At 48.7% G+C, this 19,904-nt stretch overlaps 1 protein-coding gene across 1 annotated transcript in view; it reads right to left on the reverse strand.

Moving 5' to 3' along the window:
- Window positions 1-19,904, reverse strand: part of LOC147706943 (uncharacterized) — a 355,595-nt gene that overhangs the window by 167,087 nt on the left and 168,604 nt on the right. The window contains exon 7 of the mRNA XM_086925597.1: window positions 5,182-5,250. Within this exon, the coding sequence (XP_086781723.1) occupies window positions 5,182-5,250 (69 nt within the window). The remainder of the gene's footprint in view (window positions 1-5,181; window positions 5,251-19,904) is intronic.

The following is a 19,904-nucleotide window of genomic DNA, read 5'->3' on the forward strand; positions in this document are numbered from 1 at the left end:
GCATAAGATAAAACATGCTTAATAAATGGAAACTGAGGTCAGGAGAAATATTGACAATATATAATTAAGCGCATGCAGACCATAAACTTTGCTAGTGTAGTTTTATATTATCCTCTCATATTACCTGCGGCTTAAAGTCCATTTGGACCTCTGACTGCAAGGAATTGTGGGGCATATTACCAAGCAATAGCGATAACTATCGTTATTGCTTGGTTACAGACAAAAATTTACCGCTGAGCTGAGGCGATTTTTATCACAGATAAACCTTGGTATTACCAAGGTTTATCGCAAATGCGATAAAAATCGGCCGCAATGCATGAATATCGCTGAAAAGTCAGCGATATTCATGCATTACCGAGCTAATGCTCTTAGCCATGTTATCCAGCTCCCATTTGATAACATGGCTAAGAACTGCTCAGGGCAGGTGTTAGCTTTTGGAGATATTCGTGCTTAGCGCGAATATCTCCAAAAGTTGGTAATAGGAGATAGCGATGTTAGCGACTGTTTCCAGTCGCTAACATCTTGGCACGCCCACTTTGCATGTCATTAGTGATAAATATCACTGACATGCAAAGTGGGGCCCAAGATGGTCGCTATCTCCTACTAGCTGTCGCTAACTGGTGTTAGCGACAGCTAGGTAATAGGGAGATAATTTTATCTCCGCTTTCTTGGCTTTTAAAGCCAAAAAAGCATAGATAAACCCCCTTGATAATATGCCCCTGTGTTTTTTCTCTGTCACTCAGGGCCAGCAACCACGAATGGCAGCAGGTTATACAATAGTCGCCTTGAGACAAGCAGAACAAATCCATTTCTCTGCTTTTGAAAATTCAGTCCAGGCATTTCCAGCATCAAGGTAGGCAAGGTGTGTGGCTCATCAGAACCCATAGGATGCAGCAGAGTCATTGGAGAGTTTGGTCATGAGAATATACCAATTGCTGTGCATAGCCCCTTGCTTGCTGCTTTATTTTTTGTTAAACCTTTGTACTGTTCACAAAGATTTGAGGTTATAAAAAAACGTATGACACCCACATTTTCGCAACTTTGTTCACCTCTTCACACACTTGTGATGCATAGTTGATATGCATATCCTTTGAGTGTTCATTTTCATTTAACCCCTTTGGTTTGATTTAGTATTGTAGCTGATGTTCCGTTCCTAATATCAAAAAGTGGTAACAATTCTGCCTTTCCACTTAAACGTGGGGTATGTCATGTCTCAGTCCCATGTTGGATGACCAATATTCCTTTAAATTTCAATCACTGAATCAACTTTAGAACGAACCTCCGTTTTGTTGGTGTCTCCTGCTTTGTCTCCTATTTCGAATACACCAGAGATAAAAATCTTGGCCCAGCAGAGTGAAGGGTAAGCGATAAACCTTCTTGAGTGCCAGGTGCCATAAATTAAAGAGAGGCCTATTGCCATCGCAAATACTTCATTTTTTAACGACTTTGGAGCCACTTATTTGCACAAACAATCCAGTCTTGGAGTCCTATCAGATAACAATTATTTAGAGCTTGGAGAACATGGGGGCATATTACCAAGGGCATTATCGCTGCTTTAGCGGGAATTTTTCCCGCTAAAGCGGAGATAAAATTATCTCCCTATTACCTAGCTGTCGCTAACACCAGTTAGCGACAGCTAGTAGGAGATAGCGGGCATTTAGGGGCCCACTTTGCATGTCAGCGATAATTATCGCTAATGACATGCAAAGTGGGCGTGCCAAGAAGCGACTGGAAACAATCGCTAACATCTTTATCTCCTATTACCAACTTTTGGAAATAATCGCGCTAAGCGCGATTATCTCCAAAAGCTAACGCCTGGCCTGAGCTGTTCTGAGCCATGTTATCCAATGGTAGGTGGCTAACATGGCTAAGAGCATTTTCTCGGTAATGCATGAATATCGCTGACTTTACAGCGATATTCATGCATTTCGGCCGATTTTTATCGCTTAGGAGATAAACCTTGATAATATCAAGGCTGCTAAGCGATAAAAATAGTAACCCTGGGCGAAGAACTACGCTCCGTTCGCGGAGTTTGCGGAGTTTCGGCAACTCCGCGCTCCGCGGAGAACGCGAAGTTGTCGAATACTCCGCAAACTGCTGCGTAGCGTAGTTCTCGCGCGCTCAATAGCATTTTCGCGAGCGCGAGCATGCTTGTCGGTAAGATCGAGTTGCCGAACACGCAGAAACTGCAATCTGGCACAGAATAACTCGCGAACACGTTAGTAGTGACCGGAAATAAGGGGACGCGAGCGGGCGGGACAAACCTCATGGGTAACTTCGCGCGCTACACATCCCGAGCATGCAGGCAATCAATCAATCAATCAATCAGGATATTTGTATAGCGCGCTACTCACCTAGAGGGTCTCAAGGCGCTTGGGGGAGGGGGGTCCGCTACTGCTCGAACAGCCATGTCTTGAGTTGCTTCCTGAAGCAGAGGTGGTCTTGGGTCAGGCGAAGGTGGATGGGGAGGGAGTTCCAAGTCTTGGCTGCCAGGTAGGAGAAGGATCTTCCTCCCATGGTGGATCTTGGGATGCGTGGCACGGCGGCAGAGGGCGTGGCTGGTCGATCGTAGCTGGCGGGTGGGAGTGTAGAAGGTCAGGCGGTTGTTGAGGTACCTGGGGCCCAGATCGTGGAGGGCCTTGTGTGCGTGGGTGAGGAGTTGGAAGGTGATTCTCTTGCTGACGGGGAGCCAGTGAAGGTCTCTCAGGTGTCCGGAGATGTGGCTGTGTAGGGGGATGTCCAAGATGAGTCGTGCGGAGGCGTTCTGGATGTGTTAGAGTCTTTCCTGGAGTTTGGCCGTGGTTCCGGTATAGAGGGTGTTTCCGTAGTCCAGTCGGCTGGTGACGAGTGCCTGTGTGACCGTCTTCCTGGTTTCGGTGGCGAGCCATCGGAAGATCTTTCGGAGCATGCGTAGGATGTTGAAGCATGATGATGAGACGAAGTTGACTTGTCTGGTCATCGAGAGGGAGGAGTCCAGGATGAAGCCCAGGTTGCGTGCGTGGTCCGTTGGTTTGGGTGCGCTGCCCAGGGCAGGGGGCCACCAGGAGTCATCCCAGGCGGAGGGTGATGATCCAAGGATGAGGACTTCCGTCTTGTCTGAGTTCAGTTTCAGGCGGCTGTTCCTCATCCACTCGACTACGTCTTTCATCCCTTCGTGTAGGTTGGTTCTGGCGGTTCCTGGGTCGTTGGTGAGGGAGAGGATCAGCTGGGTGTCGTCGGCGTAGGAGATGATGTTGAGGTTGTGTTGGCGTACGATGGCTGCGAGGGGGCTCATGTAGACATTGAAGAGGGTGGGGCTGAGTGATGATCCTTGTGGTACGCCGCATATGACTTCGGTGGCCTTGGATCTGTACGGGGGAGGCGGACTCTCTGAGTTCTTCCGGTGAGGAACGAGATGATCCACTCCAGTGCCTTCTCTTGGATTCCGATGTTCCTGAGGCGCTGCACTAGGGTGCGGTGGCAGACCGTATCGAATGCTGCGGAGAGGTCCAGGAGGATGAGGGCCGCTGTTTCCCAGTTGTCGAGCAGGGCTCGGATGTCGTCAGTGGCTGCGATGAGGGCGGTCTCGGTGCTGTGGTTGGCGCGGAAGCCGGACTGCGAGTGGTCGAGGCTGGTTGGGCGAGCGCAATTGGTGATCCACTGTGTGAGGTTGTTGGCTGCTTGGTTGTGGTCCATTGAGCTGGCGGGAGGGTTCTGGCTCAGTGAAGTGGTGAGCTGGTCGGTGGTGATCTTGTTCCAGTTCCTGCGGGGAACCTGTTGCGGGTGGTGGTGAGTCGTGGTCTTTCTGAAGCTGAAGTGGACGCAGCTGTGGTCTGTCCAGTGGAGTCCGGTGGAGTGGCTGAAGGAGATGTACTTGCTGGAGGAGAAGACTGGGTCAAGCGTGTGTCCGGCGTAGTGGGTGGGGGTGTTCACCAGTTGCATGAGTCCGAGGTTGGCGAGGGTGTCCAGCAGGGTGGTGGTGGTGTTGTCGTTGTTGTTCTCCAGGTGGAAGTTGAGGTCCCCTAGGAGGATGTAGTCAGCGGAGGCGAGGGCGTGCAGGCTGATGAAGTCTGCGATGTCTTCGCTGAATTGTGTGCGAGGTCCTGGGGGTCTGTAGATGAGGGTGCCTCTGAGTGTGGTCTTGGGGTCGGTGTGTATCTGGAAGTGAAGATGTTAAGCGGCTGTGAGGGTGTCGTCTGAGTTGGTCGTGATGCCGATGGTGTTCTTGTGGACGATGGCGATGCCTCCTCCTGTCTCGTTGATGCGGTCTCTCCGGGTGATCTTGTATCCGTCCGGGATGGCGACGGCGATGTCGGGCGCTGAGTTGGCGTTCATCCATGTTTCCGTGAGGAAGGCGACGTCTGGAGATGTGGTGTCGAGCAGGTTCCAGAGTTCCACGGCGCTCCCGAAGACGAAAAATGGCTCGCGAACCGGCCAAGCAAGCTACTACGCATGCTCGCGGAGCTATGCGTAGTTCGCGGAGTGCAAGTGCATCTTCGCGTAGCTCGCGGAGTGCGGCTACGCGAACTACGCCCAGGCTTAAAAAATAGGCGAAGCTCAGCGATATTATTTTGCCCGCTAACCAAGCTTAGCGATAATTATCGCTATAGCTTGGTGATGCCCCATGATTCTCTGCCACAAATAGTCAGTTGGGGAATCATATTTGCCATGGCAGTGCCACTAATGACTTAGCTGGTGGAAACCCTACAGTAAAGACGTTGGGACTTTCCATGTAGGTACATGAAATCATGTGCTCTATGTAGAGCAGGCAGTCCAATGTACATGTTTTCAATTCTGGACTGCTAGGTGACTTCTATGAGGTATGGGTTTGCAGAGATTTCTAAATATGGTGTACGATAGTCTGGCTAGACTGGTAGAGTCGATTACGTCTGCGATCCTGACAGACGGCGGGCTGCCCACCACATTCTAAACGAGGCCCTAACTTCATTTTCAATATGCACATCCTTCTCTTAATTTCCTGTCACAGTATTTTCTTTCTCCTTATAATAACTACAGTTTCTGAGAAATGTTGTGTAGCCAATGTATATTTCAGATACCAATGTTCACAATTTGGCAAGGCAAGTACTTTGGTATGTTTCTCTTCTCTATAGAAATGGACATTACATATTTCCTTTAACTGGCGCTCTGCTTGGATTCTAGACACATACAACAGCTGGATTTTGGTTTAACGTGTATGCTTACGTATTAAAATCCAGTCTCTTGGATTTGCTTCTTCCTCTTGCTCTTCGCGTGATGGTTTCTGTTTGTGGCCTGAAGCGCAGATGATAGTTGCCATTAAAGAACAAAAAAAGAGAGGATTAAAAGTGAGTGTCTCTACACCAATGAGTATTAAATTCTAGACAGAAGCTACACACACATTGCCATTACTTCACTGGCAGTGGCATTAGCAGAGTGGGGTCAGAGGGAGTCCATACCCCATCTCTCTGTGTCGAAGTCCTTCCTTGGGTCCAAATACCTTAGGTGTTGAATGTAGAAGAAGCAACATTGGAAAAAAGAGACACTGAACCTTCCCACACACACTTATGTATAAATAAAGCTTTCAGTGCAAATCAGTGTTTATTGAAGGCTATATGCTTGCTTAAAAAGTTCAAGTCTGACTTTCTATGTTTGTGTGCATAGATGTCTGCCTCTACAAATAAATGAAGATATATACAAGTATTAATACAAAGTCAGTTTTGAACATTTTAAGAATGTTGCACATTTTTTCTCCAAGTTTTTTTTCCTTTTGAATCAGGCACAGAGAGCCTGGTTTTGGAAATTGGCAGTTATTGGACAAAACTATGGTATATTTTAAGCCTACCTCCCTATTTACATTAGTGCTACTTAATTTAGAACTTAGGCCAGAATCAGATCATTTTTCCATGGGTATGTTGTCCTGCCTCCGGCTTTTCATTAGTAAATCCCACCTAGAGCAGACGCAACAGCTTACAATGTTAGTTCAAACAATTCCGGTAAATATTAGAGACTGAACAAGAAGTGGCAGTGTGCCCATTGGGGCGCTGGGGCGTTGCCCCACTAATGCCATTCAAATTCTTTGCTCTACTTCTCCGACGCTAATTCCAATCAGGACTAATGATTGGAATTAACGTAGGAGAAGTAGAACTAGGGACATCGCGCTGAAGGGGCTGGGGGCTGCGGCAGCGTTTGAGTGACAGCAGGCACAGCAATAAACAGTCGCGTCTCAGCATTGCTACTGTGAATGTTCGTTGTTGGGCTGATCATATTTAAGATCAGCCCGCACATGCACACTAGTGTACCCCTTAAGAGACCGAGGGTTGCTTCATGCCGCAGCCCCTGGTCTCCTAATGGGCAGATAATATCCTTGCCCTCAGCCAATCCTGGGCCTGGCACGTAGAGAGGTTGCCCAGAGTCGCGTCTGTTCCTGTTTGTTGAGGAGCGCAAGACCCCGGCCCAGGAGCACTCGAGCAGAGGCGGCGCGGACCAGTACGTTTTCTTTAATTATAATTAAATTTTAAACTTCCCCGGCGGCCTCCACCCCTCGCGCGACCCCCCCCCCCCACGCAAGTATTGCGAGCTGCGACTTTCGTGTATGTGTGTGTGTGTGTAGGCTAGCTCTTGAACCGTTGCGTGCGTTCCCGCTATTATAAACATTAACACTCTTTCAAGTGCAGAGTGAAGCCACTCTGCACTTATTTTATTTATTTTATATTATTTATGCGATTTTATATAGCGCGAACTTTACCCGAAGGTGTCAGAGCGCTTTACATAAGAACCAGTTGAAAAACATTAGGACTTAGGATTACATGCGTTACAAAGAGGAAACAAACAGAAAAAATTGCAAATGTACAAGATGTAAAGTCACACAAGGAGGAGATGCAAATGGATATACTCTAAGAGTCACATAGGAATGGTAGAGCGTACAAAGGTCTACTGCATATGCTAGTGATTAGAGTTATCTCTATATACAAAGGGAAGGGATACACATGGCTATACTCTAAGAGTCACATAGGAATGGTAGAGAGCACAGCGGACTACTGCATATACTAGTGATTAGAGTTATCTCTATATACATAGGGAAGGGATATGACTAGATGTACTCTAAGAGTCACATAGGAATGGTAGAGAGCACAGCGGGCTACTGCATAGTCTAGTGATTAGAGTTATCTCTATATACAGAAAAGCAGAGTTCCATTAAGTGGGGTTGGAGGGGGAATGCAGTCGGAGGGGAATGTAGTCACAGCACCAGGGGAGGGACAGAGAAGGGCAGGAAAGTGAGACAAACGAGAGAGGGAAGCTGATAGTAACAATTAAGACAGCGAGGAGTCTGTCAGAGGCAACAGGAGAGACAATAGAAAGGTCTCTAGGACAGAGAGGGGAGAGGTCAGAGGTCGCTAAAATGGCAGAGGAGAAAGGTAGAAGAATAAGTGAGTCATAAAAAGAAAAGAAAATGGCAGAGAGTGCAGAGGTCCAAGTCCGAAAGTCCAGGAGGAGTGCTGCCACAGCCAGCAAGTCCGGGGGGAGAAAGGCAAAGTCACAGCCTCATCATCCATGAGGTGCTGGGGCAGAGGAGTTTGATCCGGAGACCAGGGGTCGGGGAAGAAAGACCACGGGCGCCAAGACAGCAGTTCGCAGAACGGGAGGCAGTCCCGGGAGCAGGGGAGAGCACGCCACAAAGCTGTCCCACATCATCTGGGGCCAAATGTAAGAGCTTCAGCAACGCCGACACTGGATGGGCACAGGAGGAGGCATAGGGGGAGGGCACAGTAGGAGAGCTCAGCAGACTATGCTTTGGCAGCAGCCGATCGCAAGCTTGAAAGTCTGCCCGGGGAGTCATCTGCACCGATGTCCCTAAGGCGCTGCCAATTTGGGGTCAGGCAAGCCCCGGGGCAGAGCAGACTGGAGCGCTCCTCTAAGGAGAGCAGCGTTAGTTGCGGTGGCGCCCGGCTCACCTCTAGTGCTGGTGTAAAATTGAGGGCCAAGGTCTTCAGGTGGCAATCTCCTTAGGCACCACAGGATCCGGTGAACAAAGCCGCCATTTTAATCAGGATCTCCTCCGTGGGTGAGAGGCTGAGCCAGCAGGTAGGAGAGAGGAGCAAGTGATGCAGGAGGTCTGTGGTGTCGGAGGTGCGGGGTTAACCCCAGGACAGGCCAGTGGTTTCTTCAGCTCAGCTGCAGCATAGGCAGAGGGGCAGCAGCTCGGGGTAACAGATGCAGATGCAGATGGGCACAGGCGACGCAGATGCAGTATATGTTGTGGGAGAGGCAGTAAGCGCAGGTCCCAGGTCATCATTTAGAGGCGCCGATCGGCATATACGGGTCTCCTCCGGGTGCCATTTTAAAGTCAGGCAGGCGAAGGAGAACCGATTGCGGCGGGCCGTCTCCGGTGTAAAGCCGTTACCGAGGCCCCAGAGGTAGTGTTCCACTAGTGGCAGTTGCTGTGTGCCTCGGAATGCGCACTTTGGACATACCTCCTGCAGAGGGATGCAGCCATCGGCGCTCTCGGCAGGGCGCCGGTCGCCATTTTGGCCGCCACTTCAAAGAGTGTTATTGTTTACATAGCGGAAACACAGACTGATTGGTCTGGTGCAGTCCAGGCAGTTAGGCCCATCCTGCTGGAGCCTGGCACGCAGCTGTGTATGCTTCAGAAGTGCATGGCAGGGACGCGCCTTTGAAAAAAGTGCTAAAGTAATTTGCATGCCAAAAACCTGCATCCATTCTTTCTGCCTTGTGTGACAAAGGCAAGAATGTTCCACAACTTTCTGGATGGCTGAGGTTGGAGTACATTGCTTTCACTACTCCTTATTCCACACACAGACTTATTAAAAGTTTGAAAAAGAAAAGTTTTATAACTTGTCTTTAATAGGATAGGTTCTCTAATCAGGCACCAGCGCAGTTGCAGAATTCTATAAAAATTGCTCTCTGGTGCTAAATACTATACTTGCCTATCACTCAGATTTTTTTTTCGTTTACCTAAATATTTGAGCTCGATAAATGTTTTCACAAATCTGCAGTGTTCCCCTGTACTTTCATTTTGTGAATAAAGGTGGGCCCCAATCAGAAGCCACTTAGCTAATTAGCCTCCCTGCAAGGTCGTGCCTTTTATGCATTTATGTTAGGTGTGTCGAGAGTCTAAATCTAGCTAAAGAGCAACAGAGTGCTGACGAAGGACAGGAGATCCTCAGAGTGAAGCTTATGCTTGGCTTTGTCCTACTCCCTCTTGTGTAAGGAAAATGGTAATGCAACCTTTAAGGTGCAATGCTCTTGCTTATCCCCGAGCTTACGGTGGTGAGCGTTTTATCCTGCTATTCAGACTGGGCTGCCTCAGACCTGCATCCCGTCGATGTCCGTAACATGAGTGCCACCCCTCTAATAGCCCAGGACACCACTAAATTGTGGTTACTAGCATGTTTAACAGGATGTATGTTGTTACAACGCATACTTTTACAACGCATACCTTTACAACGCATTTTTTACACCGCAACATCCATTACAACGCATTCCATTACAACGCATGCCATTACAACGAAATCTTTGAAACTACCTTTACAACGCAGTCCACTACAACGCATACTACATTTACAAAGCATACTATTACAACGCATACCATTACCTTGCATGTATGGCAAGTATTGGATAGTGTAGGGGTAAAAGTTACTATTCTAACTCCAGGGGGTGCAACAGTAGGGTAAGTGTTGGATAGAGTAGGGGTTAAAATTACTATTTTAACTCCAGGGGTTGCAACAGTAGGGTAAGTGTTGGATAGTGTAGGGGTAAAAATTACTATTCTAACTCCAGGGGGTGCAACAGTAGGGTAAGTGTTGGATAGTGTAGGTATGCGTTGTAATGGTATGCGTTGTAATGACTGCGTTGTAAAGGTATGCTTTGTAGTGATATGCGTTGTAGTGACATGCGTTGTAATGGTTGCGTTGTAATGGCATGCGTTGTAATGGATGTTGCGTTGTAAAAGTTTCGTTGTAAAGGTAGTGCGTTGTAAAAGTTGCGTTGTAAGTGTTGTTTCCCGTTTAACAATAAGTTGTTGTCTCTATTGTTACTATTACCATGGGTTAGCAGGTTTAGAGATTACAACTGAAATCTGTATGCAGCCTGAAAGTCAAAAGATGGCGTCTTTTACGCCTACCAACGAGATCTGTATTAAAACACAAGTTCTTTTAAGCTAAAAAGTTACAGCGGTGGTGGAAAGGGCTTTGTGACAGCATATGGCTGGGGAGTGTTTAGAGTTCACTTTCCCTAGATGTGCGACTATGTAAAATGTGCACAATGTGTTTTTGATAAAGATTGTGTCATGCTATACGCCTGTTTGTTTCAATGTAAGTGTTTTCTTGCATCACTCTACAACAAGGTTTATGCCTACCACTTTCAAATGTCACCAGCCGCCACTGACAAGAATCACTATATAAGTGATCATGTTTGATAGACAAATCACAATGGAGATGTATTCCATGAAAGCTCTAGTAAGTGCCCATGCTGGTCAGCCTACATTTTAACAGGTTAGAGACCTAAATGTCATGTCAAATACATTATATACATGTTACTGAATGTCTTTTTAGAGACAATAATAGTCAAGGACAGAATGGACTACTTAGCTTTTCTTATCCATTGAAGATAAGAGTTGCCACGTCAAATTCAGGCTTTGGTAGAAGCCTGACATCCCTGCTAAATGTGTTTCTGATTAGACTGACACCCTCAGTTGTCGGATCAATCTCCAGATCTAACATTGCGAATGGGGTGAGTGCAGGAGCAAAGGTCAAAATCTTTCCATTGGGAGAATCCCTGGGCAGCGATTGCATTAATAGTAAAACCATACTTTGGTGCATCCTGCCTGGAGCAAAGAAAGAGAACAGCAGATTGAGCACACAACTAGAAAAGATCAGTACTCTGAAGGGTGTCTGAATGTGTGTGAGAGAGAGAGAGAGAAAGATAGAGAGAGAGAGAGAGAGAGAGAAAGGAGAGAGAGTGTGCACACGCATGTTTGAAGGTGAGTGGTGCTTCTTCCTCCCCTCCCTGCACACTGTGGGTGATCTCTGAATGCCTAACCCAGTTTAGTACACTGTACATTGTATGTGTTGTGACATAGTTAAGGAATATTCATTATATTCGAGCAAGATATAAATAGAAGTCATAAGCACTAATCCAGAAGGAGATCTACCATACAGAATAAACAATTTGCACTGCTTGCATCAAACATAGTCACACAGATATTACACATAGGCACACACAAGTCAACAGATTTTCAAGACAAAGTCAAAATACTGGGGATTTCCTACCAGAGAATTAGCTATACATACGCCCGCCTAGGATATGTGACATAAAGGGTTCCTACTTGTGTGCGGGCATCCTTTCCCTTTCTTCCACAATCCTCTCAGTTTTTTGCTAACATAATTCCTCAGCTTGAAAACAGCCAGATCAAATGCCGCCTCTGAAACTGTCACTGCTGCAATGCCAAGAGAAGAGTTTCTAATTTTACCTTCATGATATCTACATGTGCTGACTTAGAATCAAATAAGATCCATTCTTCTCCCCATGATCCATGATTCTTCCAAAAGCCAACTTTTTTTTGACCGAGGCCCGCAATGACCTGAAAGGTTGTCCCTTCCCCCGCTAGGTTAATCTCCTTCTAGGGAACGATATGACTAGAAATAGTTTCACAAAAAAAGCTCTAGGAGGGTAAGTCCAGTCCTGCTCCTGAGATCATTAAGAGACTTTACACCATTTAAGGGTAATGATCTCTTGCTCAAAGTAAGAGCTGATTCTGATCTTAGAAGGCTGATAACCTCCTTCCTCTTGCATTACAGATCTGACCTCTTCCTGAATGTACAAGTTGTGTAGATACATTTCCAGACAGGAATATTCCTTACCACTCCAGTCCTCCTTCAACAGAAGTCTCTTTGTTCACACCAGTGGTACAGTAATCTCCAGAAATGTTGAAATTAACTTTGCCCAATACCGAGGCTAAATCTAACATTTTAACAGAACATTTTAAACATTCCTCTGCAGTTTCAGAGATCCTAATACCTTTAATTGAATCCCAACTTGACCCTCTTATGGCTGCCTGTGAAAAACATCTCTGTCAGTCTATGAGTAAATGGCTGAATGATAGCAGCCTGCACCTTGGGATCCAAAATTGCTGCTTTCACAACTTTACCCAGAGAGTCTGGTGGTCAAAGGTTAAACTTAAGCACCCTTCCGATATCCCCCTTTATCAAGAAACTAAGAGATTGTTGTTGTAATGTATCAATTAGGTTCTGATGTATACATGTGCTCTCTGCTCTGCTTGTGAAATGTAGAAGAGCTGTGAGTTTTGAGAAGCTGGTAGATAGAGGAGCCACATTCAACCTATTTGTGGATTAAAGCTTAATTTCAATGTTACCCGTTTCTTTTGGTGTTACTTCACAACATAATTATGGCGATGAGTTGTCTGCCAGTTAATCGTGCAGAGGTTGTCACATGAACCCTGGAAGAAAATAAGCATTGGAGCGTATTTAGAGCAGCTAGGAGAGAATCGTTGGAAGCTGAGAAAAGCTTACGGTGCCATTGAGGGGAGGTGCCCCGTTGCCAGTGCTGCATCTAGAAATTGTAGATTTGTCAGCACAGCGCTGTGTGAGGTAACGCTATAGTGCTGCTTCAGCAGAGATGCATAGTGAGCACTGTTTGAAGTATAATGAATCTTTATCAAAATGCAGCCGCAGCACACTAGTTATACCTGGCGCTTAATCGGGGTGTTTACACAATAAATATGCATGCGACATTCCCGGAAATCTGGAAGCACACAGAAATCAACGCCCTCCTCAAGAAGCCCAAAGCGGACCCCAAGGACCTGAAGAACTTCCAGCTCATCTCCCTGCTCCCGTTCCGGGCAAAGGTCATCAGGAAAATTGTCAACATGCAATTGGCCCACCACCTGGAAGACAACAACATCCTGGACCAGTCCCGGTCCAGATTCAGACGCAACCACAGCACTGAGACAGCCCTCATCGCCGCCACAGACGACATCAGGCGCCAAATAGACAACGGCGAAGAATCAGCCCTCATCCTTCTGGACCTGTCAGCCGCCTTCAAATGGTATGCCATCGCACTCTCCTAGAAGCCGGAATCAAAGAGAAGGCCCTTAACTGGACCACACCGTTCCTCTCAGGCAGAACCCAGAGAGTCCGCCTCCCACCCTTCTGGTCCGAAGCCTGCGACATCATCTGCGGCGTCCCCCAGGGCTCATCCCTCAGCCCGACGCTGTTCAACGTCTACATGGCCCCCTCGCTCAAGTGGCCCGCCATCATGACCTCAACATCATCTTCTGCGCCGACGACACGCAGCTCATCCTCTCCCTCACCAAGGACCCACACACCTCCAAAATCAACCTCCACGAGGGAATGAAGGCAGTCGCCGACTGGATAAGGAGCAGCCGTCTGAAGCTGAACTCTGACAAGACGGAGGTCCTCATCCTCGGACCGACCCCCTCAGCCTGGGACGACTCTTAGTGGCCGACCACGATTGTGACAGCACCAGCACCCACCAACCATGCACCTCCTTGTCTAAACAGGTCAACGCCGTCTCCTCCTCCTGCTACAACACCCTTCGCATGCTCCCCAGGATCTACAAGTGGATCCCGACCGAAACGAGAAGAACGGTGACACATGGCCTCGTCGGCCACAGACTGGACTACGGCAATGCACTCTATCTAGGAATCCCAGCCAAACACCTACGACGACCACAATGCATTCAAAACGCCTCCGCCCGACTGATCGTCAACGCCCCCTCTGCAGCCACGTCACCCCCCACATGAGAAACATACACTGGCTCCCCGTCGACAAGAGGATCACCTTCAAGGTAGAAGTAAGGTAGATACACAAACCCCAACAGGAGCAGCCTCCTTGCTGCTCAGCCCTGCACCCAACTGAAATTCACCCATGCATTCAAAACTCTATGACATCATCCTCCCCCACGCATACAACACTCTATGACATCATCATCCAGTATACTAACATTCCACACAGACATCCACAGGCTGAGCAGCAAGCTTGAACAGATACTACACTTCTTCCTCCTTTAATAAAAACACAAAAATTGAAAATGCAAAGAATAAGCATAATAGCGACAACATAAGGAAAAAGCAAATAGTCAGAAAATAAATAACTTAAGTAACTAATTGAGAACATATTGCAAATATTATGATAGACAATTATGCAATAAAACAATGGAATTAATATGCAGATTAACAATGAGAACATAAACACTAAAATAAAGAAGACGAGGACAGAGAGTACCTCGACCTGGAATAACAGGAATAACCAAATAACCCACACCCATCTTCCCCCTTTATTAGAATGACAAAGAATGATGTGTAGAAAGAGCAAAGGAAGAATAAAATAGGAAATGCTAAAGGTAAAGAGATAATACAAAGTACAGAAAAACAACAAAAGCGTAGTAATAGAGACGAAACTCACATAACAAAAGGAATAAGTGCTCCAAATCACCACCAAACATACCAGTTGGCCAGACTATTCTGAAGATGGTAAGACGAAACAGCAAGGAAAAACGGGCAGTACAAGGCAAAGACAAGAAAACACTCTCAAAATGTAAGAGAGAAGTATAAGAAAACAATTAGTATTTTGAAAACGCGCAAGAGGATAAAAATGTGACACAATGAAAATCCAAATACAGGTACCATGTAAATGAAATACAAGGTGTCAAAGATACCAAAACATGAATAAGTAATAAGATGCAAAGATTAAAAAAAACATAGGCTACTACAACCAATGACATATATAACATATGCCCAAAGGTAGGCACAGTAAGGTGCAATATAATGTATAATAGAAACGGTGGAAAAGACGAATCCATATACAGAAGGATAAGACGCATGTAAAGTAAGGTAATATAAATAACAGTGAAAGTGATAAGTCACGAACAAGGCAAAGTAACATACAAAATGGATAACATTGTTGGTGACCTGGCAAGTCACGTAACAGGAATGTAACAAACCGTGAAGCATATGTGTGACCTGACAAGTCACGTAACCATTTGACAAGCGCGGAGAATCACGACGCGCGCACTTAGGAACCGCTCTCTCCGGACCCCGCCCGGTCCTGGTCTTTGGTGGTTGGTCGGCGTCCGGCCGACCCATTTCCGGTCCGGCGATATCGCGTGACCTGAGGGTCAGGGGGTGGAGACTCTGGGCCTATTTAGGGTCAACTCCCTGTGACTGGGGTCTCTGTTCCCGCTATCACTCCTGGATACCTGACTGCTCACGCCGGCACCTGGCCATTCTTGTGATCCGGGCCGGCTGTCCGAAACTATAGAAGCAGAAGGATCGAGCATCGTTCGTGTAGCCAGGTAAGGGGTCGAGTGCCTCGGAGGGCCTCGTGGGCAGCCGTGAGTCACGGTGGGTGCTGGGAAGGGATAGGAGTGTCGCTGCCTTATGGGGCTTATGGCTGTGTGCGGGGTTCCTTGTGGTGCGGACTCCTGCCGGGCGGCGTGAACGGTGCTTAGGGGTGCGGGAGCAGGGAACGCGGGGCGCGCTAGGTATTATGGCAAGGTAGTGCGAAGCGTGAGATAGTTAGCATGGCGCCCAAAAAGGGAGGACAAAAGCGAAAAGATTCTGAGCCTGAATTGGCACAGATTATGAAATTACTGCTGAAGAAATTGAGCAAGGAGGCTCCCGATAGCGGGGATGAGAGCGACTCTTCTCAGGGGGAACAACCCGAGGTCGTAGAGCGGCCGCGCAGGGGGGTGCCACCAAAGATCGCTGGTCTGCCATTAAAGAAGAAATCCAAGGCACAGCCTAGAAAGAAAGGGGGAGCCAGGCAGGGGAAGGGTAGGCCTAGCCCTGTCAGGGGGGAACGGGACGAGGGATCAGTACGTCCCATCCCCACGCCTCCGTTAGATGCAGAGCAGGTGTACCCTTCTGACCCCATTCCGAATGTACCCGCGCCAGTAGACCCAGTGGGTTCAGTTTTGTCCGAGATTAGGGAGGCGCTGAAGGCTTTGGCCCCGGGAGGCCCAGGACCAGTAGTTACGGTCCCCCCGGCCCCACTCCCACCGCAGCCGGTGGCCGCAGTGGCAGCCGTGGGCGATCCGTTAGATAGCTTGCTGGCGTCGGTTTCCACATTAGTGGGCCAACTATCAGCTCCGGAGAAAGTATTGGAGAGAGTGAGCGCTGGAGCGGCGGCACCATGGGACCCCCTCTGGCCACAGAACAGGGCGCGTTGCAGGATATCCAGAGGCAGTTGGCCCTCTTAGTCGAGTCAAGCAAGGCGTTGCACAGTGTAGCGATTGGAGCCCATCCCCCCGCGACAGCGATAGCTGTAACACCTACAGGAGGTAAGCCTGGTGACGCTACAGCAAGGAGCAGCGAAGTGGGGGTTAGTCAGGGGAACGTATTGTCCCAGTCAGGGATGTTAGCTACGCATGTGAGTGTGGAAATGGGAGAGAAGATTTGGAAGGGTGCCTACGTAGACATATTCTCCCTTATCAGGCCAAAGAGAAGAGAGGAAGATTACAAAGACAGGGAGGGGAAAGACCACTCCTTCCGAGATCGGAGACCTAGGATTGAGGAGACAATTACCAATTGGTTGTTCGGCTTACACGTTTATATGACATTGTTGTTGGAAAGAAGGCCAGAGTTGGCGATTCCGCTGGTGTTTTATACCAATAAGATTGTGAAGGCTCACTCCACGCATGGTGGTTCAGCCTGGTTGACATATGATAGAGAGTTTTGCTGGGCGAAGGAGGAAAACCCCTCCATTTGTTGGGATCAGGTTGATGTCAATGCCTGGTTGGAGAGCGTAAGCAATAGGGAACACCCGGCTAGGCAGCCCTTTCGGACTTCCCAGGGAGGGCCGGGCGAGAAGAAAGGTACATGCTGGGAATTCAATGGCAAAGGGTGCACATGCCCCCCCGGGCAGTGCAAGTTTAAGCATGCATGTGCCTACTGCAGTCACCCGTCCCATCCCGAATCAAAGTGCAACAAGAAATCCAAAGAACGGGGGGGTACTGCCCCTAAGGATATCAAGCCTCCCCAAGTCTAAACTGCCTACTCCTGTGGATATTGAGAAGCTGATTTTTTGGTTGGACAGGTACCCAGACAGGGCAGCTGCTAGGATGTTGTTCGAGGATTTTTCCAGTGGTTTTCGTATCCCAGCATCGCATGTCCCCCCTATTACTCAGTGTAGGAACCAAGTTTCAGCAAGAACCCATCCCTCGGTAGTGGCCACAAAGGTGGAAAAAGAGCGGGCCTTAGGCCGAGTAGCAGGCCCATTCCCGGTTCCTCCCTGGGAGAACTATGTGTGCTCCCCTCTGGGAGTAGTGCCCAAGAAGGAGCTGGGACAATTCAGGATGATCCATAACTTATCTGCACCGAAGGGTGCATCTGTAAACGATGCCATTGACCCGGCAGTGTGCTCAGTGACGTACTCGTCCTTTGATGCCGCGGTTCAGAAAGTGAGGGAGCTAGACCGTGGGGCGTTGCTAGCGAAAACCGACATTGAGTCAGCTTTACGCATGTTACCGGTACACCCCGAGGATTACCATTTGCTAGGCTTTCAGGTCCAACAGCAATTGTATTACGACAGATGTATGCCTATGGGTTGTCAGGTCTCCTGCAAGTACTTTGAGACCTTTAGCTCCATGCTGCAATGGGTCTTTTTGCAAAAGTCAGGATGTACAGATGTGGTGCATTACTTAGACGATTTCATGGTGATGGGCCCCGCATTGTCGGATGCCTGCTCTTTGGCCCTAAGTCAGCTGGTGGCTATGTTAAAGGATTTTGGGGTGCCGCTGGCACCGAGCAAGACAGTCGGCCCTGACACGTGCATGGCTTCCTGGGCATCAAAATTGACACACTAGCGGGGGAATGTAGATTGCCAATGGATAAAGTAAAAGCCTTTTCCCTAGCAATTGAGGTAGCCTTGGCGTGTCCAAAGGTGACAAGTTCTTGTGGGTCAGCTAAACTTCGCTTTGCGCATCATTCCCATGGGACGCCCTTTCTCGAGGTCTATAGCCAGAGCGATGGTAGGTCTTACCCAGAAGCATCATCGGGTAAGGTTAAAAGCAGGGGTTAAGAAGGACCTCAAGGTGTGGCGAGACTTCCTGGCAGATTTCAACGGGCGGGTAGTATGGCCCGCGCCGCCGGTGTCCAGTGTTGAGCTAGGATTATACTCCGATTCAGCTGGGAGTATTGGTTTTGGGGCAATCTTGGGCCCTGCCTGGTGCGGGAAGGTCTGGCCAGCGGAGTGGCACTTAGCAGGCTTGACTAAGAATTTAGCTTTTCTTGAGCTTTTTCCCATCTGGGTGGCAGTTACAGTTTGGGCGGAGCGCTTCAGGGACAGGGTTGTGACCTTCTGGTCGGATAACATGGCAGTGGTTCAGGTTATCAATCGGCAAGGAGCGACTTGCCCACATGTGCTGAGGTTGCTGAAGTTGTTGGTGTTGGCATGCTTGAAATTGCATTTGACCTTTAAGGCTGCGCATATACCTGATAACCATGCTGCTGACGCTTTGTCTCGTTCCAAGTTGCAGGACTTCCGGAGGTTCCACCCGCAGGCGGAAGAGTGCATGACAACGTTTCCTACGTCACTGTGGAAAATTGGAGCTCCGCTTTAGCGGGGCTGGTAGGTGCCGCTCTGTGTGACCGCACCAAACGTGCCTATAAGTCACAGTTTAATGTTTACAGATCATTTGTGGAACAAGCCGGAGAGGCTAGGATCTTTTCAACTGAAACGATGTACGCCTTTTTACAGGTTCTGCGGGATCAGGGCAAAACAGTGTCCTATGCTAGGGCCTCCTTGGCAGCGATAGGCTTCTTCGCTAAACTTGCGGGGCAGCGGGACACTGGGGCGTCATTCTTGATCAGGAAGGCCTTAGCGAGATGGGCCCGATTGGACGGTCCACGGCGGGACTGTCGTAGGCCTTTGGATCTCCTGACCTTGATAGATATTTTGGGGGTACTGCCTGTTATTTGCCAGTCACCGTTCGAGGGAATCATGCTGGGGCGGCCTTCTGCCTAGCCTTGTACGGGGCCTTTCGCCTGGGTGAGGTAGTTGGGGCCTCCAAGGTAGACCATGGGGGGGGTTGCAGTTCAAGGATATCTCCATTTCCTCGGGGGGCCTAGTATTGCGGTTGGGACGTTCCAAGACAGACCAAACAGGAAGGGGGGTCACCATCCGTTTGCTGCCAGCCCCAGGGATAGCAGCCTGCCCCGTATCCCGTATGCAGGCGTACTTGGCCCGACGCCCAGCAGGGGGGGGTCGGCTCTCTTTGTCCACGAAAACGGGGATTGCCTGTCTCAATACCAATTTAAATCAGTATTTGGGTTGGCCTTAGGGAATCTGGGTTTGGGAGCAGTGGGCTATTTTTCTCATTCCTTTAGGATTGGCGCCGCAACTTTGGCGGCAGGGGCCGGTCTTGCCCCCAACGTGGTGAAAGGTGTAGGTCGCTGGACCTCTGACTGCTATAAGCGATATGTGAGGCCTGAATTGTTGTAAAACATATGTGTGCAGTGTCTAACGGCTTCATCTCTCTTCTTTCTGATTAGTATGCCCGCTTCCGTGGTATGGGTACTCGGGCACTCTTTCGTACGTCGCGCAGCGGTGCGCCTGCAGCGAAGAGAGGTGGTGAAACCGGCCGCATTGGGCGAGACCGAATTCGTATGGCACGGCGTTGGAGGGATGCGTATCCGACACTTGAGGCGGATCATCGAGGAGCTCAGGGCACGAGAGCACAAATCGCCGGATTGGATTATTCTGCATTTGGGTGGAAACAACATGGTCGACAGAGGGCACTTGGCTGTCAAGGAAGGCCTACTAGCAGAGTTTGCCTGGCTGGGGCAGGAGTTCCCATCGACAAAAATAGTCTGGTCTGGCATGATATCACGCAGGGCATGGGGCCCAGGAGTGCGTCCTAGATCTATGAACGTCTCGGTGAGGCGATTG

Source organism: Lissotriton vulgaris, chromosome 6, assembly GCF_964263255.1.
Source record: "Lissotriton vulgaris chromosome 6, aLisVul1.2, whole genome shotgun sequence".
NCBI classification, from domain to species: Eukaryota; Metazoa; Chordata; class Amphibia; order Caudata; family Salamandridae; genus Lissotriton; species Lissotriton vulgaris.